At 50.7% G+C, this 22,319-nt stretch overlaps 1 protein-coding gene across 4 annotated transcripts; it reads left to right on the plus strand.

Moving 5' to 3' along the window:
- The first annotated feature begins 1,817 nt into the window (after positions 1 to 1,817).
- On the plus strand, positions 1,818 to 21,865 carry DENND2D (DENN domain containing 2D). 4 transcript variants are annotated; one of them, XM_043875772.1, is made up of 13 exons: positions 1,818 to 2,045; positions 5,723 to 5,862; positions 6,577 to 6,752; positions 8,089 to 8,201; positions 8,889 to 8,958; positions 9,642 to 9,719; positions 11,010 to 11,150; positions 13,267 to 13,415; positions 16,604 to 16,781; positions 19,827 to 19,868; positions 20,223 to 20,307; positions 20,634 to 20,873; positions 21,345 to 21,865. In XM_043875772.1, the coding sequence occupies exons 2-13, from the start codon at positions 5,784 to 5,786 to the stop codon at positions 21,419 to 21,421; spliced, it is 1,428 nt and encodes a 475-aa protein (XP_043731707.1). In that variant the 5' UTR covers positions 1,818 to 2,045; positions 5,723 to 5,783; the 3' UTR covers positions 21,422 to 21,865. The 4 variants fall into 4 exon arrangements, with proteins under 4 accessions (XP_043731707.1, XP_043731709.1, XP_043731705.1 ...); XM_043875770.1 differs by lacking the exon at positions 1,818 to 2,045 and adding an exon at positions 2,834 to 3,482; XM_043875774.1 differs by lacking the exon at positions 5,723 to 5,862 and having other exon boundaries at positions 1,820 to 2,045.
- Positions 21,866 to 22,319: the final 454 nt, after the last annotated feature.

A 22,319-nucleotide genomic window follows, 5' to 3' on the forward strand; every position in this document is an offset into this window, starting at 1 on the left:
TGTCTTCTATTGTGTCTGGCTGTTTTGCTCAACATTATATTTGTATGACGTAGCCATGCTATTGCATACAGTAGTGGTTTATTCATTCTTACTGCTGTATTGTACCCCCACTGCAAGAGAATGTTGTGATTCATCCGTGTCACTAATTATGGATGTGTGATGTTATTTCTAGTTCAAGGCTATTTCAAAAAACTTTCGACATGAACATTCTTGTATATAACTTTATGGTGTACTTACACACAAATTTCTTCATCTGTTTTTAAAGGAAGGGAGTAGTTTGGGTAAGACCACCATAAAATAGATTGGGAAAATTGAGGCACAGTTATGTTCAACCAGTTGGAGAAGTTTATCATGAACAACCACTGTACTTACACAGCGAGGCCTAAGACACAAATGCAGCCAAGAGAAGGCACTTGATGAAGACATGTGTCCTTGTCTGTGGGAATTCACAGAGAATAGGGAACAGAACCAGGCTATGTAATTAAGTACAGAATTGCATAGGCCCAGAGAAGAGGCAACTTTTAGAGCCTCCAGGTTAAGGCTAGACAGTTTAATACCAGGGCTCACTCCTGCTCACCCACAGTCTGTGACATAAGAGTCACCTGGAGGCCTCGCATGTAAAGGATAGGGGTTGTGGGTCTGGGGGTCATTGCTATAGATCCCAGACATATTTCTTGCACAGTGTCCTCTTCCCCCCATCTCCCATACCTTAAACTGGGCTAAAACCTCTGTGAATGGAGAAATTTCAGATGGACTCTGTACTTCTCTATCTTTTCCCTAAAGATCCTGGGAAGCAGAGGGGGACCAGTGCAGACCCCTCTGGGAGCAAGTGGAGCTTATCAAATGCAAATTTTCATTTCTGACAGCACAAGCTTGAAATCTGGGTGTGTATGTTGTTGCTCAGTCGCTCAGTTGTATCCAACTCCTTGCGACCCCATGGACGCCAGGCTTCCCTGTCCCTCACCATCTCCTGGAGCTTGCTCAAACTCATGTCCGTTGAGTCCGTGATACTATCCAACCATCTCTTCCTCTGTGGTCCCCTTCTCCTCCTGCCTTCCACCTTTCCCAGCATCAGGGGATTTTTGACACACTTTTCTAGGTGTGTATGGAAGCTAATAAAGATGAGAGGCGCGGAGGAGGAGCTGAAAGGCTGTATTGGGATGTGGGATTAGAAGGGCAGTGTGGCTAGCTGCAGCTGTCATCATCACTAGCATCATTTTATTATCACCATCTCTTAAATTTACATCACTGTAGAGTTTACGGAGAGCTTTTCTATTCTTGACTTTCACATCTCTGCCGTGGCAGGGTGGGGATTGCCTTCCTTTGACTGAACTGCCCAAGAACAGGCAGGATGGAGGGCAGAGTCCAGGCCCTAAGCCTCCTCTCCAACCCCTCTTCGGGAGCCCACATGGCTCCGGTCCTTTAATTGAAGTGGAATAGCGAAAAGAGCAACGCAGGGATACGCGCCCCGCGGAGAAGGACAAACAGCGAGAGGTCTGCAACTGGACAGAGGCTAAAGCCCTTGCAGGCGGTAGAGGTGAAGGGGTTGGAGAGGTGTGCAGCCGCTGAAAACTCCTTCTGGGGTACGTGCCCCAGCCACCTGGACGGTGCACCGACGCTCTCGGAGCGGGCACCCCCCGCGCTTGCCGCGGACGTAGAGGGAGCCTTCGCGGAGACGCGGGGCTGGGAAAGTCACACTTTCCGGGGCGCCCCACGAAGGGTGGGAGCGAGGTGGTGCCGCCCCTCCGGGACGCGCGTCGGTGTCCTCTGTCACCGCACGCCGCCCCGCCCGGGGCCCAGGGAACAGCGGGCCCGCCCAGGTGCGCCGGGGGTTGGGCCGGAGTCCGGAAGGTGCGCCGCCCCGCCCCAGGCCGGTTCCCTCGGCCTCCCCCCGCGGGAAAGTGAAAGTGTCGCGCCGGCGGAGGTCGCGAGTTGGGGGGCGGGGCCGCCACGGACCTGGGAGCGGGCGCCCGGCACCCGAGGGGCCATGGATGGGCTCGGCCGCCGCCTCCGAGCCAGCCTGAGGCTGAAGCGCGGCCGCTGGGGTTAGTGCGGGCCGGGGCGCGTCCGGGCGAGGGCGCGGGGACGGCCGGGGGACCGCGGACCAGGACGGGAGGCGACGGGGGCGGGGGGCCAGGGCAGGGGTTGCAGAGCGTCGCGATCGATCGGGGAGCAGTCTAGGGGGCATTCCAGGGGCTTGGACAGGGGTCAGGAGAGCTAGAGAGAAAGGGCGCAGGTAGAGGTGGAAACGGGCGGATGGGGAAGGAAGGGGTAGGAGGTCAGAGGAGAAGCCACGCCAGCGGGGGTGAAGCGGAGGCTGTCAGCCAAAGGAAACCGCTGTGGGGCCCCGGGGCCACGTGTCCTTCCAGCCAGGAAGCTGGTGGGGCAACCGCAGGGTGCCTGCAGCGCCCTCACGGGAGACCCTGCCTCTGCTCCCGGCCGCCCACCGCCCCGCCCCGTCCCTCCCCACCCCCGGACTCCCCTCGTGGGAGCCCGCGATTCTGCCCCGCGCAGAGCCGCGGGCTACAAAACCGCTCTTACCGGCTACGTCACCCCCGCCCTACCCCCCACACCCGCACCCAAGGGCGACAAGGAGGCCTGGAGAGTGTGGCCTGGAGCAGAGCCGGGGTGGAGCCGGCTGAGCTGCTTCCATAGAGCCTGGGAACCTGACAAGTTAAACCTCCCTTATCCCTGAGTCCCCATTAGAGAAGCCAGAAGGATTCCTCCCGTCCAGGGTTGTAGGGATTAAATGAGAAGTCAATAATTAGAAGTCAATATTCGTTTCCTTTCTTCTCAGCTGGAGCGCTAGGTTTTGGAAGGAAGGGAATTCAGAATTCATTTTCTTTTTTTATTCATTCAGCACACTTTTTTTGCTGCTTCCCACTAGCCAGTCCTATGGCTCAGCAGCCACAACTCTTAGTCTGTCCAGAGGTCCCACCTTTTGAGAAGCAGGGAACCAATGGAAAAGTAGGGGTCATTCCCAAACAGCCCACCCCTTCTAACATTTGCAGTGAAAAGAGTGAGTGAGATCTCCTTCTATTCCAAGCGCCAGAGCTGGGGAGACCTGGAGGGGGAAACCAGCGCTCCTTCTGCCATTACCCCTGCCCCCACCCCAGCCCTGGCCGTTGTCCCTGAACGCAGGTTTCCATCATCTGGTCATTCTGCCTGTGCTGAGGCAGAGAGGTCAGAGACCATAGGTGGAGACAGAGCCCTGGGTGTGAGTGGTGGCCGGAGCAGAGGCAGGGTGGGGCTGGCGGCCTCTCTTCTCTGCCGAACGCTGTCTTGGTGTCTCCTTGGTCTCGCTCAATCCTCAGAAGCCTGTGTGAATGGAAGGGCTGAGAGAGACCTGTGTGAATGGCTGCTTCTGCAACCCAGAGGAAACATTCCAGTTGTTTCCAGAACAAGGCTGATAATTGTGGCTGGAGGAGCTTCCTGGACAGTGAGGAACTGGGAGATGCACAGCCAGTATTACCTGTCCTGAGGTCTGGCACGCAGCCTGCAGGAAAGTGTGCTCTTTTCATCTTCTGTACTATTCTCCACCTTCCCTGGAGCTTCCCCTCCCTCTTTTGCCCTTTTGGTTCCAAGGCAACTGTGTGGTAGGAGGATGTGCGTGTGTGTGTGTGTGTGTGTGTGCGTGCACAGATGCAAGTATAAATCATCCTCTGGGGAGCAGTGGCATGGTCCTGGGTTGAGAGCGGCTGAGCTAGAAGAGGAAGCTTTCAAGACCGAGGGCCCAGAAAGTCTCCTCACCTATATTCCAGCTGGTTCTGGGACTTTTCCTCAGAGGGCTGTGGGAGGGGCTTCCTGGTGGAGGAACAAGTGTAACCAGACTTCTGACTTCTCTAGAAAGGGTGGCTCCCTCTTCTACTTAAAATTCAAGATAATGATTCCTTTCCAGGGCACTGGGGATTAAACGAGATTGTTGTTGTTGTTTAGTGAGAAGCCCTTAGATGAGATGACCCATTATAAACCTGTGTTTGATGGACCTTTTCTCTTCTGTTGTTAACTCCCTTTGAGAGGGAGAAGGAAGCTATCTTTTTTTCTCTGGATTTTCTTGGTCTGCAGCCCAAAAGTCAATCTTCTGCTTGAGTTTGTGAGTTTTGCTGTTCTCTTGGCTTTTCCAATAAAGCAGGAAGAAATGGGCTGAAAATGCAACCCAAACAATTTAGGGAAAGAAATCATTTCCTTAGGTTCCAGAATGATCAGTGAAAAGATTTTGCTTCCCAAGGTCTTTTGCAAACAGGAGGCATCCCACATCTGTGAGATGTTTAGTGTGTACTGCATCCAGAAGGTAGGAGCACGAACATGAAACTCTCATAAGTCCCACCCCCAAGAGATTCTGTTGTATTCCCTAAGTAGTCCCTGAATTACTCTGTGCCTCAGTTTCCCCATCTGATCAGGAGATGCCTGTTCTTCAGATTGGTGGTGAGTATTGTGCAACCTGTCCGTGCAGATAGTGTGGTGACGGATCTGAGTGTTCTGGGTCACTGTTCTCACCATTGCAGTGACTGTAACATTCTTATTTACTGTGACTGTCGTTCTCCCCAGGAGTCATGGCTGGGCCACTGAACAATGGATTTTACTAGTCCACAGAAGTCAGGTCTGGAGCTATTAAGAGCAAGCAGCTGTCTCCCTTATTTCAGCACCCCACTTTTCTCCCAGAAGGCTGTTGATTCTTTGCAGGAGTGGCAGACACTGGCATCAAACCCTTTTGCTGCCAGGCTTCTCTTAGGGACAGCATCTTGGCAAAAGTCCTTCTCTCTTACCATGTACATTTACACACTCAAGAGCTTATGTGAGAATCCCAGGTGATGGATTGCTATTCTGTCTCTTTTCCCCAGCCTCCAGACACAGCATCACTGGAGCCCCAGGGGCCAGCTGTTCCGCTTTTAGCTTGTGTAGAACTGTTGACCTGGACCATCTGGGAAAAAAGACTGAGCAGGAGTAGGGATGGAGTGGACAGCACCCAGATGCTTTCCATTCCACCGAGTGCCCCTCAGGCTGCTGATGCAACCAGTCCCCTCCTGTAGGCCAGGGAGAATGTCCTAAGTCAGTGCTTTCTATCTGGGGGAGGGGTTCTCTGCTGGATCCCTGGCACACGTCCCAGCGAGACAAGTCTGCCTTAGGACATATGGCAGGGGGTGAGAGATGCACCATGGAAGATCCTGCTGCGATATCAGGAACTCTCCAGCCCAGAGATGGACTTTGTTCTCTATTTCCCCACCAGGAGAGGAGATTTTTAGGTTTGTGCTGATATCCAGGAATTGCTCTTGCTTGAACAATTTCTCCACCTAGATAATGGATGAGGTGAAGTCTATTGATGTTAATCAGGGGAGGCCGTGGCAACCTTGCTGCAAGGAGTCTTTGGTCCGTCCTCTTGCTTGCAGTCTTGAAGTCCTAGACATCCCAGAGTGCAGCAGGGGGCAGTGCAGAGGTTAAGAAGTGAAGGATCAGGGATCAGTTATGGAGATTTATGATCCTGGTCCTGGGGCTGATGAGGTCCAGTGCTCACAGTCTGATGTTATCAGGCATTCTTCCTTGTCCGGAGGTTGTACATAAATCCATTGCACAACCTTCAGCCCGGAATTAAAAGCCCTTAGCCCAGTAGCAGCTGGGCTCTGGGGGTGTTTGCCTATGACCTTTTCTCTCACCACACCCTGGGGCTCTTGGGAGGAGCTGAGGTCTGAGCTGCAGTGCCAGGATGCTGCCTCTGTCACTGCAGGCGTTCTGCTGCCTTCCTGGGTCCCGCCGCAGTCTTCTTGCTCAACCGTTGGGTGCACAGGATGGAAACAGCGCTCCCCTATTTGGAAGACAGCGTGTGGCTTGGCTGCATAGAGTCGTTGCTGGAGACTGAACCGGCAGGTGGTTTCTCAAGCTTTCTCTAGCTGGTCTGTATTGGAGGAAAGGGGGCACTCCATGCCTGACAGGCCCAAGAAGATGGAAAGACAAGCGGGAGGCGGGATCCTCAGTCGCTTCCGCAAACGACTGCCTCTACACCGAGCAGGTCTGGACTAGATTACCCACTTCCTTTTTTTCCAGGATGGCCCTCTTCATTGGGGCTGTTTCTTCCCTTGAAATACTTCTTTTTCTTCTTCCTTTTCTATCTCATCCTCCACGCGGTTCTCCCATGTGACCGAGCCGGGAGGTTTCCCCTGTTGGTTTTTAGAGCCGGTCATGCCCTCTGTGGGGGTTGGTGTGGTCACAGCCACGTGGCCCTTGGCCTGTTCTGATTTCTTGAGTCCAGGTTGACTTGGGGGGTGTATTACTTCAGGTAGGCAGGATCTCTACTACATGGGACTGCGGGCCTCCCAGGTGGCCTCCCTGGTACATTTTCTTGGCTTCTGAATCAGTGGTTTCTTTCCTTCTCTTGACTCCTGGTGGTTCCAAATGTTGCAGTTGCACAGAAACTGCCCAGTTGGCTCTGAGCCCGTGCTGGGATGTGAGGCACTGGGCCAGCTCCAGGGACCTCAGCGTGGGCCTGGCCGCCTGGAGATGCGGATGTTGCCAGAATCCCACAGCCTCCACTGGGAACCCGGATCAGTGAAATACCCATGGGCCCTGCTGTCTTGATTTCAGGACCTCCCCAGGACAATGTGGGAGAAGTAGTGAAGGAACCAGAAAGAGCCTTGGAGCACTATCTACCCAACTTTGCTGGAGGCCAGCACTTCTTTGAATACCTCCTCGTGGTTTCTCTCAAAAAAAAGCACTCAGGGGAAGATTATGAGCCCACAATCATCTACCAGTTTCCCAAGGTAAGGATTGAAGGAAGGGGCAACGGGGGCCGAGGGTTCAGCTGTTTGAGGGGCAATGGGGAGGGGTGTGCCCTCTCCCTCCCCCACCCACCCTGCCCGGGCTCCGCTGGAGCTGCCCTGAACTCACTGCTCCCATTTCCTTCAGACCCAGCCCTGTTTTCCGTTATCATCCACAGAATCTAGGTCTGGCCTCTTTGTGGGGAACAGACCTAGGTTCCCTAGCCAGGAAACTAGGTTAGTTCTTCTGCCTTTGGGGGGACCTTCTAAGACTTCCCTGGTGGCTCAGACGGTAAAGCATCTGCCTACAGTGTGGGAGACCCGGGTTCAATCCCTGGGTCGGGAAGATCTCCTGGAGAAGGAAATGGCAATCCACTCCAGTATTCTTGCCTGGAAAATCCCATGGACAGAGGAACCTGGTAGGCTACAGTCCATGGGGTCACAAAGAGTCAGACACGACTGAGCGACTTCCCAATTCCATCCTCAGCCACCCTGTTGAGAAGCTTACCTTCTGCCAGAGGTCCTTGCAGGAATCCCCTCCCTGGGGTGGGAAAGGGAAGGGCAGGCACACGGCTGATGGCCCCAGCCCAAGCATCAGGCTCCTTCTTGTCTGGTCCTGCTGCGGGTGAAGGGGTGGGGTCAAGGCACCCTTCTCATTAACCCTGACGGTGAGGCAACTGAGCTGGCCGCTTCTCTTCTCAGATGTGGTATCTCTCTGATGTGGTCCTTCCAGGAAGCTGGGCGGTCTCTGGGCCTTTCTGTATTCAGCGTGGTCCTGGCCCCCTTCCTGACCATGAACACCATTAGGGATACTGAAGTCCAACTCAGGTTCATGTAGACTTGGCCCAGGAGTGGCTGTTTCAGCCGTGGGATTGTTCCAGCCTGACCCAGAATGCAGTCTGCATGCAGTGATGGGCACAGAGGCAAGCTTTAGGTTGCACACGAGTGGAAAAGCTTATTCTCAGACTGCTTGCTGCTGCTGCTGCTAAGTTGCTTCAGTCGTGTCCGACTCTGTGCGACAACATAGATGGCAGCCCACCAGATTCCCCCGTCCCTGGGATTCTCCAGGCAAGAACACTGGAGTGGGTTGCCATTTCCTTCTCCAATGCATGAAAGTGAAAAGTGAAAGTGAAGTCGCTCAGTCGTGTCCGACTCAGCGACCCCATGGACTGCAGCCTACCAGGCTCCTCCTTCCATGGGATTTTCCAGGCAAGAGTACTGGAGTGGGGTGCCATTGCCTTCTCAGACTGCTTAGGAGCCTCCAAAGAAGCTCACCAGACCCTAAGCCCTCTCCACCTGCTCCTACCTCCACACCCACCTGTCTCTTTTCCTATCGTAGCGAGAGAACTTGCTTCGGGGTCAACAAGAGGAGGAGGAGCGGCTGCTTGGAGCCATCCCCTTGTTCTGCTTCCCAGATGGGAACGAGCGGGCCCCACTCACTGAGTGTCCCAGGTAATAGCTTGGCTCTGGGCAGGGGCCTGAGATTGGAGGAGAAGGGGACAGTGTGAACCATGTGATTCCTGTGCCCCCTTCATCTGGACTTCTCACCAGCTTCCTTCCTGTTGGGGAGGGACTGGAGTTGATTTGTTTTTTAATATCTTGCCTGGGGTCTCTCGAGGCAAGAGATGTTAACTAAACAGGTTAACCAGTCCCTTCTGTCCAGTAGAAGGGTGAGGTTCTCCTTCCTCTCCTAGAAGTGATTGTCACTGTGTTTTGACTGCCTCTGGCAAAAGATGGACACCAAAGAAGTCCTTTGGTCACGAATGAGATCCTTACATGGCAAAGCCCTTTACACCATGAGTCCTGGAATGTGACTGCCTGAGCTCAAATTTTGGCTTTACCACTATGAGTTGAGTGACCTTGGATAAGGAATACTCCCTCAGAGTCTCAGTTTCTTCATCTTTAAAGTCAGGTTAGTAATTGAACCTTCCTCAGAGTCATTTTGAGAAGTAAATGAGATGATGCATTTAGAGCTTGACACCAGTAAGCACTTTACATAAACTGACCGCTGTTATGATTACTCTCAGGATCACTCAGCAGCTCCCATGGCCCTCCTCTCCCCGCTCATCCCCCCTGATGTCGACCACCTTCCTGCTTTAGAACCCAGTGCAAACCAGGCCTTTGTTTGCTCTTCCTCAGGGAGACCTTCTCGTTCGTTCTGACCAATGTGGACGGGAGCAGGAAGATTGGATACTGCAGGCGCCTCTTGGTCTGTGCCACTCAGAATGCCCCCTCCTCTCTGCATCCTATTTTGCCCCACAGCTGGGTTTGCTCCAGCCTCAGCTGCAAAAGCCAAGGCTCCTTGGCAGAGGCGGTTGCAAAGAGAGAGCACAGTCCAGCACCTGCTGCCTTGCTAGTGCCCTGGGCAACCTCACAAGAACGGAGACACGCAGCCCTCCTCACCCACCGAGGGCACCTTTGCTGCTGGGGTTGGGTCTTTACTCTTCCCAGCTTTCAACCGTTCCCTTCTGTGGGAGGCTTCATTCTAGTCTGCTCTCCACCATCTCTATCTAGGCCTTGTTGCCTTGGCCCCTGGGCCCTCCCAGAGCCTAGCTTGGGATTGGGACCTTGAGGTTCAATCCTTGGGTCTCCCCAAGTCACTTTTATGGCACACCCTCCCTAGCTGTTTCTTGTCTCTACAACACACTTGCCCCCTCCTTGTCAACCCCTGAGGCTGTGGGTGCTGACAGAGGCAGTGCTTGCCCGTGAGCCAACCAGCCCCCTCAAGGCCACGGTCTTTTGGTTTCTGTGACTGCTCTGGCCTTCCCAGCTGCCCGTCCCAGGAGTGGGATCCCCCAGCCCCAGCCCCCAGCCCTGTGTCCCATCAGCCGCAGTCGGGCAGAGGCCCTGGAGAGGCTGCGGCACTGAAGGAGCCTGTCTGTCCCTCCGCAGCCCGCCGGCCGTGGTCCTCGCCTCCCCAGGGTGTACTGCATCATCAGCTGCATTGGCTGCTTCGGCTTGTTCTCCAAGGTAGGGGTGGACCAGGATTCCGCCAGTCCTGTCGGGCCTGTTTGGCCTCCAGCTCTGCCCTGGCTGCCTGCCCTGCCTGGACTCCAGGCGCTCCTCCCCCACAGTCGGGGTCAGGCGAGGCACTCTGGAGACACTCAGGCAGAGAGGGGCTTGGGCTTCACCTGGCTTTAGAGAAAAGTCGGAACTGAAACTAGTAGACTGTCTCCCCTGCAGAGAGTTCACTGCCCTCGAGTCTAGGCAAGGTAAGAAAGCAACTAAAGTAGGACATGAGAAGAGCTTCAGGTTAGAAATTGGGAGTTGCAGATTCGTCATCTGTCAGATGAATGTAATGATGCCTCATCTTCCTGTCTCATGGGTTGATGTGAGGTGCAGGTAACATGATATATGGAGAAGACAGAATGCTAAACAAATATAAAGACAATTATACAACGGGGCTTGGGGGACTCCCTCTGATTCCCTCCAGGATAGAGGGGAAGTTGAGGTCTTCTTGTGCCAGTACACCTGAGCCGGGGTTAGAAAGGAGTCCTTCAGGATGGATGGGGCATGTCTTTTTCTTCTTCTTTGTTGTTGTTTTAGTCGCTAAGTTGTGTCCAACTCTCTTGTAACCATGGACTATAGCCCACCAGGCTCCTCTGTCCATGGGATTTTCCAGGCAAGAATACTGAGAGGGTTGTCATTCCTTCTTCAGGGGATCTTCCCGACCCAGAGATCGAACTTGCAGCTTCTGCACTGACAGGTGGATTCTTTACAACTGAGCGACCAGGGAAGCCCATGGGGCATGTGTTGGTGGCCAGGAAAGGGCATCAGTGTGCTGTGCCCCAGACAGACCCCTTGGGGGATGAAGGCAATAAACTCCATCAGCCTTTGCTTGGGCGGATGGTTCATCTGTGTAGGGTTCTGCAGATGGAGGCCGTTCCTGACCCTGGGGAGTCTCCAGTGGAAGTTGGAGGTCAGAGTGGCACCCAAAAGGCCCAGCTTCTAGGCCGCAGCTAGCACAAATGAACATGGTACCATCATGAATGAGGAGTTTACTCTAGGATGACTTCCTGGGGAAGGTAGTTCAGGTTGATGTTAGGAGAAGGGAGGAATATGAATTGGTAGAGAGAGGATGAAAAGAAGAAGGCTAGGAAAAACATCAGGTCGTGTGCAGGAGATAAACAGCAGACTGGTTTTTGCCAAGAGGAAAGAACCCAGTTAAGGATTGGCTGGAGCAACCTTACACATGCAATCTTGGCTGGCAGCCCAGGAGCATTCCTCGAGTCATGTCTCCTGTGGTTCTTTTCCATACAGATCCTGGATGAAGTGGAAAAGAGACATCAGATCTCCGTGGCCATCATCTACCCATTCATGCAGGGCCTCCGAGAGGCAACCTTCCCCGCTCCTGGGAAGACTGTCACCCTCAAGAGCTTCATCCCTGACTCAGGCACTGAGGTGGGTGAGCAAAACGGGGGAGACCCTCCCTGGGTGGAGGGGGCGGGTTCCAGCAGCACCTCCCATCACAGAGTGCCCATTTACCAGGTTAACATTCCAAGAACCTGAGCTAGGCAGGGCCTGGCACTTGGCTAAAATTATTGGCAGAACTTAAAGTCAAACCCCAGTTCTCTGATTTCCTCAAGCTGATGCTCACAAAGACTGCTCACAGTTACTGCTCAAGTAACCAAGATCTTTTTTTTTTAAATAATAAACTATGTAAGTGGAAGCTCCCAGTACTAGAATGGCCTTTGCCTCCAGTTCCCAAACTGCTGCTCTTCACCATTACCTCCCTTATCTCCCTGTGTCTGTCCTTTATCTCTACCTATGGCTTCCACCTGTCTTTTTTTTATCACCCATCCCCACCCCTGAGTCCCCACCCATTCGGTACTGGGGATGCTATTGCTTTAAGACATTAAACAGACAAAGCAGCAAATAGAAAATTATTTTAAGAATCCCAGTCTTGACCCCTGGTATTCTGGATATTCTGTGTGTCCGTCTGAACTCTGGCTTTCCCATATCAGAATAAGGGGAGGGGTTAGGCTTCTTCACTTACTCAAAAAATAAGTGTGGAAGGCTTGCTATGCCCCAAGTTGTACTATTTTCCAGCTCGTTGTTGTTGTTCAGTCACTAAGTCATGTCCAATTCTTTGTGAGCCCATGGATTGCAGCACGCCAGACTTCCCTGTCCTTCACTATCTCCCTGAGTTTGCTCAAAGTCACATCCATTGAGTTGATGATGCCATCCAACCATCTCATCCTCCGTCACCCACTTCTCCTCCTGCCCTCAATCTTTCCCAGCATCAGGTTCTTTTCCAGTGAGTTAGCTCTTCCCATCAGGTGGCCAGAGTGTTGGAGTTTGAGCTTCATTAGTCCTTCCAATGGATATTCAGGACTGATTTCCTTTAGGATTGACTGGTTTGGTCTCCTTCCTGTCCAAGGGACTCTCAAGAATCTTCTCTAACACCACAGTTCAAAAGCATCAATTGTTTGGTGCTCAGCCTTCTTTATGGTCTAACTCTCACATCCATACATGAATACTAGCTTTGACTATACAGACCTTTGTCAGCAAAGTGATGTCTCTGCTTTTTAATACAGTCTTGGTTTGTCATAGCTTTCCTTCCAAGGAGTAAGCGTCTTTTAATTTCATGGATGCAGTCACTGTCCACAGTGATTTTGAAGCCCAAGAAAATAAAGTCTGTCACTGTTTCCTTTTTTTTTGCCCCCTCTATGTGCCATGAAGTAATGGGACCAGATGCCATGATCTCAGTTTTTCAAAAACTGTTGAGTTTTGAGCTAACTGATTCTGGCTACAAAATGGTAAATAAAAACAAATGTGGTCCCTGACCTCATGGAGCTAAAAGTCTAGTGGGGGAGACAGACTTAAATAAATAAACACACAAATAAATAGATCATTGAAAATTATATTGACGGAAGGAAAAGAAAACAGGATGCTACACGAGAAAATGATGAGAAACGTGTGTTGCATTATGTGGCCAAGGAAGGCTTCTAAGATATAAAGGAGAATAAGAATGAAGAGAGAAAATACTGTAAGTCAACTACATTTCAATGAAAAGCTAGTTAACTAATTAAAAAAAAAAGAATGAGGGACTTCCCTGGTGGTCCAGTGGCTAAAACTCCATGCTGCCAATGCAGGGGGCCCAGGTTCATTCCCTGGTCGGGGAACTGGTTTCCACATGCTGCAACTTAAACTCAGTGCAGCCAAATAAATAAATAAAACAAAAAAGTATTTTTTAAAATGAAAGGCAACCTAGGGGAGGGAAGTACCTCGGGCAGGAAAGAAGGAAGGCATGTGGAAGGAACAGAAGGGAGTTGATGTGGGGAAGCAAGGTGGTGGAGGAGGTGAGGGAGGCAGGGTGTTGCGAGCCACATAGAGGTTTACAGCAGCATTACCCTCAGAGCAGAGGGGAACCATGGATGGTTTTTTAGTAGCTGGGAGGTAGGATCAGATATACTCTTTTGGGGAGGATAGGGCAGAGGTAGGTAGAGACCCAGCTTTCTGGGGCTTGTGTGATTTTTCAGTGTGGTAACAGCCTCTCTCTTTGGTTTCCCGACAGTTCATTTCCCTGACGCGTCCCCTGGATTCCCACTTAGAGCACGTGGATTTTAGGTCTCTCATGCGTTGCCTCAGTTTTGACCAGATCCTTCAGATCTTTGCCTCTGCAGTGCTGGAAAGAAGAATCATCTTCTTGGCAGAAGGTCTCAGGTTAGTCCAGTCACTGAGCAGGTCCCCTGAACTGACTGGCATCCCTGGGTTCCAGGGGGCAGACAGGACGGTTCTCCAAGGAACCCAGGCTCTAGGACCTGTGTGTTCACCTTTCCTCCACACTGTCTTGATCTGCACTAAAGCCTAGAAAATAGCTGCTGTAATAGCTGTTGTAATTCCCTGTTCCTGTCTCCAAACTTGATCGCTGCCTAAGCCTGAAGGAGGTTTGTGATTTAGCTCTGAGAAGTGCATGAGGCATTCTTGTGACAGCCTAGGAGAAAACCAGTTAGGGTGGATGCAGAGAGGATTCTGCTCCTGAAAGGCTGAGGGAAGACAGGGCAGGAAGATGCTATGTATAATGGTATGGAGGTCAAACCCATTATCCTAGTGGCAAACACACCTCATTTGTCCATTTATTTACTCATTCAACAAATACTTATTGTGTGTCAACTGTTAACCAGACGCCCAGCATCAGGGAGATACAGACAAACAAAAGATGGCCCTAGACCTAAAGGGGATATAGACTTACTCCTGATTGAAAGGAAGCTTAGGTGTTGAAATCAGCAGAACAATTCAAGTTCTTTTCTTCTACCTTTAGCAACATGGTGTTCCTTAGGTTAGTTTCTTAACTTCTTATATTTTTTGGATGCATGGGCATGTGGAATCTTTAGTTCCCCGACCAGGGATTGGACCTGTACCCTTTGCGTTGGAAGTGCAGAGTCTTAAACACTGACTCACCAGGGAAGTCCCTAGTTTCTTAACTTTTTGAAGTCATGATCTCCTTACCTGTAATTGGACAGATTGACTGTACCTACCTCATAAGGGCGTAGTAAGGATTAAATGAAGCAATGCACTTTAGGTACCTAGCACCCTGCCAGGCCCACACTGGTAAATGCCAGTTATTTTTCTTAATAATAATTTCATAGTTGAGTATATCCCTGTATAGTGTATAGTTGAAGCAGAATACTATCATATCTTGGCCTCTGCCTCTTTGAAGCTTCAAGTCTGGTTAAGACATGGGGAGATATATGACAGATGGAGACAGGAGAAAAATTTTAAAACAGTAGAAGGTTGACTCATTTATGTCTGGGGATGGAGAAAGCTGCTTATGTTGAGCTGACAATCCTGGTTTTATCTTTTAGGAAAGAAGAAGGAAAGCACTTTAGGGACACAAATGTTAGACCAGAGGGTCAGGTGAATGTCATGGGTTTTAAAGGAAAGGAAGTTTGGGCAGGCAGTGGGGTCTGTGTAAAAACCCGTGATAACCAAAAAGGCACCGTGTGTGCGTGCAAAGTTGCTTCAGTCATGTCCAACTCTTTGCAACCCTGTGGACTGTAACCTGCCAGGCTCATCTGCCCGTGGGCTTCTCCAGGCAAGAATACTGGAGTGGGTTGGCAGGCCCTCCTCTGATCTTCACAACCCAGGGATAGAACCCGCATCTCTTGTCTCCTTCATTGGCAGGTGGGTTTTTTACCACTAGCGCCACCTGGGAAGCCCCAGAAGGCACCAGTTGTGGGCTAATCCTTGTGGGAAGTGGTGTAAGTCTCTTGCTTTAGACATAGCTCTTCCACTCTTGGCCCTTTAGGGCAGGGATCACCAACCCCCAGGCACTGGTCCATGGCCTGGTAGGAACTGGGCCACACAACAGGAGGTGAGCAGCCGAATAAAGCTTCATCTGTATTTACAGCCGCTCCCCACCAACTCCCATTACCATCTGAACTCTGCCTCCTGTCAGAGTAGTGGCGGCGTTAGATTCTCATAGGAGCACAGACCCTACTGTGAACTGTGTGTGCAAGGGATCTAGGTTGCATGCTCCTCGTGAGAATTTAATGCCTCATGATCTGAGGTAGAACTGAGGTGGTAATGCTAATGCTGGGGACCTGCTGCAAATACAGATTATCATTAGCACAATAAATGTAATGTGCTTGAGTCATCTTGAAACCATCCCACCCCTCCCCCGCAACCCCAGCCCTCGGTCTGTGGAAAAAATGTCTTCCATGAAACTGGTTACTGGTACCAAAAAGTTTGGGGACTGCTGCTGTAGGGAACTGAGACGTTTCTGTTGTGGCTAGAGCTGGGATTCTGGCTTTTGCCCCTTAGGGTCAAAGTGAAGGGGACTCCAGGTGTCAGCTGGCCTGGAGACAGGCAAAGGTTGGCAGGACTCACCTCTCAGGCGTTAACTTTCTTCAGGGAAACCCCACCACTCCCCACTTCCTTCCTACACTGAATATTTCAGATCTCTGCTGCTCAGTCAGGAAAGGGACTTCCAGTCAGCTTAAGCCTTGACTAGACTCTCAGAGACTCTATCTTTCTAACTCAGGAAGTGCTAGCTTGATACGAAGAATTGAAACAAGGTTTCCGCATCTGTGTTTTTGTTGGCCTTGGCTTTGGGGCAGTTTGGAGAAATGAAGAGCCACTAAAGCTAGTGGAGAATAGAGAAGACAGGGAGGGTGTGTGTGTTGGAAGGGTAAAAGGGAGGGTGGCGTGAGGGGACTTGGGTCTGAGTCGTGACTTAGGCAATAATTATACAGGGAATGCTTCCTTGGAAAGGGTGGAGGAGTCCTCTCAGGGGGACTTTCCGGGTGGGAATTGCTGGTCAGAGGTTCCTGGAATCCAGGAATTTCCCAAGCAAGCTCAGGCACCAACCTGATAAGTTTAAATAACCACGAGTGGTCGGAGGGAGCCGTGAGAGTTAAGGCCTGGGGATGAGAGATAAGGAGGAAATAGACTTGACCTCTCTGCTACACCCCAGTGTTTACATGTTTGTCTCCTTAACTACACTGAGTGCTTTAAAAGCAGGGCCAGTCTTTTGCTTCCTGGTACCCACATTCCTAACACAGTGGTGAACATAGAAAAGGGGCTCCATCAATGATCAATGACCTCATAGAGGGAAGATATTTCTTCTTCCTCCTCCTCTCTTTAAAGACACTCCCTCCACCCCCAGTGGAAAACAAGAATCACATAGAGGCCCCATACTTGACGAGGGGAGCCTCAGCCTCTTCTGGTTTCCACCCCTCCCCTCCCAGCATCGGGTAGCCACAAGCTCTGAGACCGGCATGGCTCCCAGACTTGCTGAGGCTCCGGCACAGCCAGCACGAGCCGCTGCAGCCTTGGCGGGCGGTGGGGAGGCGGCGCAGGCGGGGGCCTGGGGGCCCCTCTGACTCTCACTCTCTGTGCCCTGTCCCCAGCACCCTGTCTCAGTGCATCCACGCTACTGCCGCGCTGCTCTACCCCTTCAGCTGGGCCCACACCTACATCCCCGTGGTCCCCGAGAGCCTGCTGGGAACTGTCTGCTGCCCCACTCCCTTCATGGTTGGAGTCCAAATGCGCTTCCGGCAGGAGGTTTTGGACAGCCCCATGGAAGAGGTATGATGCAGCAAGAAGGGGGCCTGATTTGGAGCCAGGCAGACCTGGATCTGGATCCCACCTCTGCTGCTAATAGCTTTGTGATTTTGTGGCAAGTTGCTTAACCTCTTTAAGCCTCAGCTTCCTCATCTGTAAAACTGGAGTGGCAATGTTTAGACCCTAAGGATCCTAGGGGGAAAAATCAGCATAAAGCACCTAGCCTGGTGTCTGACATATAGCTGATACTCAGTAAGTGCTCCCTTCTCTGAATGATTTCCGTTTGGACTTAAGGGGCAACACATGGCTTATTTGGGCTTCACCCAACTGTACTAGGCCAGCTAGTCCTAGTGAGCAGGCCCTGGGTGTCCCATTTTTCTTCTGAATGGACAAGCACAGCTGGTCTGTACAACACACACCCCACTGGAATTTATTCACGTTGCTTGGAAGTGAACGAACAGTCTTCCTGGAAACAATGTCTTGAAAATGCAGATTTTTTTTGTAGTAGGGGTCATCCTTCCAATTAGCTCAGAGCTCAGTTGGTTAATGAGGATATAGGTCCAAATCCCCTTTGATTTTGTCGGCCTCTTGTGTCTTGGCAGTGCCCCCAGATACACCAAAGAGCTCAGTGGTGAGAATGGGTGTTAATAACATAAACCTCCCTCCAGTGTTGGAAGAACAACTTCTGCTTTGCTTGAGTTGTCAATAGAGACTTTCAAGAGATAGCACATTACTATAATCTCAAGCCAAAAGAGCTACTGAGGTTGGTCTGGCTAACCATCGACTCCCTCTGTGTAGACAGAAAAGGAAGCGGCAGAGCCTTGAAGTAAGCTACTGGAGGCATGCGACCAGCCCTAGTGGGAAGACTTCCTCCATTTACGAAATTATTTAAGAAATAACTAAGGTCCAGAGAGCTCAATCCACTTATCGAGGCTGCACAGGCAATCCCAGAATCTAGCAGAGATAGAAGCAAAGCACCTCTTCCACAGAGTGCTGCTGGGAAGTAAAGAAGCAGGCTGTTTCCCTTCCTTGCCTCCCTAGCCCGCCCTGCCCTCCTCAGAACTGCTGAGTACACATGCCCTTTGAGCCAACCTCTGCCTTGTGACTAACTGGGACAGAGTATCAGCCCCACGTTTAGTAATACGACTCAATAAATGTCCCAATCCCAGAAGTTATGAAACTTCCTGATGCTGCAGCGCCATCTTCTTGGACGCTGTGATTCCTCCCCCAGTGGCCTGGCGGGGAGACACCCCAAGGCTAGTCAGACTCCAGCTTGTGCTGTCCAAGAGCCCCAGCTGATGAAATGGTCAGGGGGTAGGGATGGGAGAGGGCAGGGAGATAGGTCAGGGAGAGAGATGGGGCATTCCTTGACTCCCAGGTCAGCTCTTTGGAAGGGCTCCTTGGACAGACAGTAATATACTCAAGTACTGGAAAGATTTCTGGGAGCAACCTCAGAAAGAAATTCTTCATACATGCCCTTACCTCCCAGCCCACAAGTGAACAACCTGCCCTAAATGAAGGCATCTGAGCGTATGTATACAAGTGGTTTCACGCCTGAACTAGTTCAACTTTTCTCCCCTGATGATGGATAATTACAGTGCCTGCTCTGTCTTTTGGCACACATTCCTATTTCTCTCTTCTTTTTATTTGGGAGAAGGGTGCACGGAGGGATCACTCACCCTCTTGTCGAGACCAAGGTCACAAACTGAAAAGAGGGACCCAGCAGGCATTTTAAATGGCCAACACAAGCTCTGGGGGATTATGATAAACTGCTGAGCACCTGCCTTGCCTAAAGGAGGCAGCTGTAACTCAGTTCCCTCTGAATGTGGATCAGCGTTAGAGCTCCTGACTTTTCCAGAGAACCCCTGGACCCAAATTCTATGTGAAATTTTTTAATTTAAATATTGGAAACTAATTCAATGATTTGAAAATTCTCTGAGTCTCAAAGAAACAGGTTTGTAGGTTGGAATCTAACTGGCAGGATGCGTATTGGTCTTCTCCAGTCTAGACTGAAGGCCCCTTAGGCTGTGTTGGAGCTGATACTAGAACTCAGGTCACCCAAGTTTCGGCCCTATGTTTGTCCTACCTGCACCCTACAAACATGTGATTACTGCCTTTCCATCCCTCCTCCTGTTGAGCCCAGGCTTCTTTTCTCCTCTCACTCTTCCCTGCTGAAGGTCCAAAGCTCTTGTGGGAGTTTTAATAATTTTTATTTATATATTTTTGGCTGTGCTGGGTCTTCATTCCTGTGTGGGCTTTTCTCTTGCGGTTGCAGAGGGCGGGGGGCATGCAGGCTTCAGTAGTTACAACACCTGGGTTCAGTAGTTGTGGCACATGGGCTCAGTTGCTCTGTGGCATGTGGGATCTTCCCCGAATCAGGGATCGAACCCACGTCTCCTGTGCTGGCAGGCAGATTCTTTATCACTGAGCCACCAGGGAAACCCTGTGGGAGTTTTAAAAATGGAATTCTAGGCAATTGTACATAAAGTTGTTGTAAGCATTAAAAAAAAAAAAAAATCAAAAGATGCCCATCCCTGTCCTAAAACTCACCAGAGGGAAGGGAACTGAAGAACTGTAGGAAGAATGATGCACTACCAAGGACAACACAACCCAGGCTTGGAAACTGGTTCTACCCTTTGCTGGCAGTATCACCTCAGGCAGTTTAACTTCTTTGGGTGTTTCCTCACCTGCGTAACAGGCACAGTAGCTGCCTCTGCAGGAGCATTGGGAGGATTAAATGAGATAAGATGTGCAGAGCACAGTGTGTGCCATGCACGTAAGGCTTCACACATAGAAGTTATTACTATGATCGATGCTTTTTTATTAAGGGAGTGACTGGCTTCAGTTTACCCATGTTGTGTACCCCATCTTCCTTAGCTCTCTCCCCTATTTCCTGCTTCCTATGCCCTCCTGCCCTTTTCTCAGGAAAGAGTGGGTGGTGAGAAAGGTGTATCAGACAGGAAATGAGAACTGAAGATGCTGATTTTGTTGTTACTTGGGCTGAAAGGTACAGCCACAGGCAGAAACGGAGAAAGGGGGAGAAAACAAGCTGTCCCGTTTTTATTTCAGGTCCTGCTGGTGAATCTTTGTGAAGGAACCTTCCTAATGTCAGTAAGTGTCTGGGTTCAGATCCCTTGCAGACCCACAACCAACTCAACTACTCTTGGCTCATCAAAGTTCCACTACTTTAAAAAACTTGAAGTATGCTAACAAGACTTCATCTCTTTCAAGGAGAGTGTGACTTCACGAGGCAGTCGGTGTTAGTGCTTTTAGAGCAAGGACATAGTCCGAGTACCAGAGGGAAAGAGACTTTCTAGTGTTTAGAGTTGAAGCTTCTTTTGTTTCTCTTGTAGGTGGCCAATGATTTGGGGGTGGAATGGGGTGTAGAATTCATGCCTCACATTCTCGTTCAACGCTTCACACCTGCTCCCTGACTGCTTGACCTCTGACTCTGTCCTCTCCTAGGTTGGTGATGAAAAAGACATCCTACCACCCAAGCTTCAGGATGACATCTTAGAATCTCTTGGTCAGGGCATCAAGGAGTCACGGAGTAAGTCCCAGGTCCCTCTTATTCTGGCTTTCTCCAAAGTTTAAGGGCATGATTCCCAAAAATTCCCTTCTAGAGCTAAAAGGGATTCACTCCACAGTCCTGGGCTAGTCCAAGAGGCCTTGATCCTAAAGGGCAAGTATGAGATTTTATTCTTCCTAAGCAATGGTGACCCCATCTCCAGTCTCACATTTTCATCAATCAGTAATTATGAACCCTGCCTCACCCCACCCCTTGCCCAAGAGCTTTCAGCCTACAATGAAAGCCACTTAGAGGTAAGTTTTCATCCTTCTGCTGCCCCTGAGATGGTCTCTTTATATCCCCTGCAGCTTCTGAACAAATCAATGAGCATGTTTCAAGGCCTTTTGTGCAGTTCTTTGTCAAGACTGTGGGCCACTATGCTTCCTACATCAAGCGGGAGGCGAATGGGCAAGGCCGCTTCCAAGAACGGGCCTTCTATAAGGCTCTGACCTCCAAGGCCAACCGCCGGTTTGTGAAGAAATTTGTGAAGACCCAGCTCTTCTCCCTTTTCATCCAGGAAGCTGAAAAGAGCAAGAACCCTCCTGCAGGTACGCAGTGAGAGCTCCCTATCAGCCCAAGCCCAGATGGTCACTGCCTCCAAGTCAGGTGTGGTCCTAGGAGGGGAGGGAAGAGCACTTCTAAGAGAGGTTCACGAAAACAGCTGTGATCTTATCAAATCGGGTTGGAAAGAAAGATCCCGAAGCCTAAGAAAATGCCTCCGAGGCTGATGTTTTGTAGACGTTGCTCTGTTCATCAGCCAGTAGGAGGACCTTTGCTTTCTGTTTTAGTCTAGAGCTAATTCCTACTAATTATTCTGTTTTAGGCCCCCGTAGGAGCCTAATCGAATACCTAGATCTACAAAGGCCTAGGATGGCATGGGGATCCTGGGGGGAATGTGGGTACAGTGGGGGAGCATGGGCCGCAGACATTGAGAGTATCTCTGACCCTTGTTCTTGAGCTCATCTTAGCCTGCCTGGCCAGGTTAGCTGCCTCTAACAGCTGTATCTCTAACTTCACAGATTATTTCCAAAAGAAAATACTTGAATATGAGGAACAGAAGAAACAGAAGAGACCAAAGGAAAAGACTGTGAAGTAAGAGCCGTGTTGAACACAAGTGACTAGACCTATAGGCCAGTAGTGGACTTTTACCCCTGCCAGCACGGTAGGATGTGAAGCTCTCAGTCAATAGAATCCACAGCCTTCTTCCGAGTCCTGGTAACCAGGTCTCGCTTCAAGTTGGTGTCTTGAGTTTGGGATTCCTGAAATCAGCTTTCTCGAGACTTTGGAAGGCTCTGACCTCTGTGCTCAGAGCTGGGCACATAGCTGCCTTTTCTGCAGAGGTGACACAGGGCAAGAGACAGTAGTAGAGGTGGTGTAGAGCCCCAGAAGTTTCTGGAACTGCCCTCTCCCAGGAAGCACTATTACAAAATCCTCCACAGAGAAACAAGCTGTCACCCAAATGCTCAGTTTCTTCACACATAAACAGAGGTCTGTGGACATGTGAGGATAAGAATAAAGATGAAAATCTTCCTGCTGTTTACACGTGTATCTCTGGCTTCCACTATGGAGAGATAACCAGCAAAACAAGGCAAGAGATGTGAGAATAAACTGGACTAGATGTGGAGGATCTGGCAACAGTGCCCAGAACTCTGGTGCTGTGTCTGGAGTAGTAGAATGATGGGCATCAGGAAAGCCTTCTACTAGGAAAGGTGAGGGATACTGGTAAACACAGCGGCAGTACTGAGGATACAGCGGCGGTTCTTGGTCCAAGTTAGGTGTTCTTTCCAGAATCCTGGGACGAAAGGCTGCTAGCCTTTCATGAAATATTTGAAGTTAAGAGTAACTTGACAGTAGGAATCTCAGCTGAAGAAGCCAGTGAAGAACACTACATTGTTTCCATCAATGGGTCTGTCCGCCCATCACTTCTAGTTTGGAACTTTCTGTTTTAGACATCCTACTTCCAACTTCATTATTGTGAGAAGCCAGTTCAACTC

Source organism: Cervus elaphus, chromosome 20, assembly GCF_910594005.1.
Source record: "Cervus elaphus chromosome 20, mCerEla1.1, whole genome shotgun sequence".
NCBI lineage: Eukaryota > Metazoa > Chordata > Mammalia > Artiodactyla > Cervidae > Cervus > Cervus elaphus.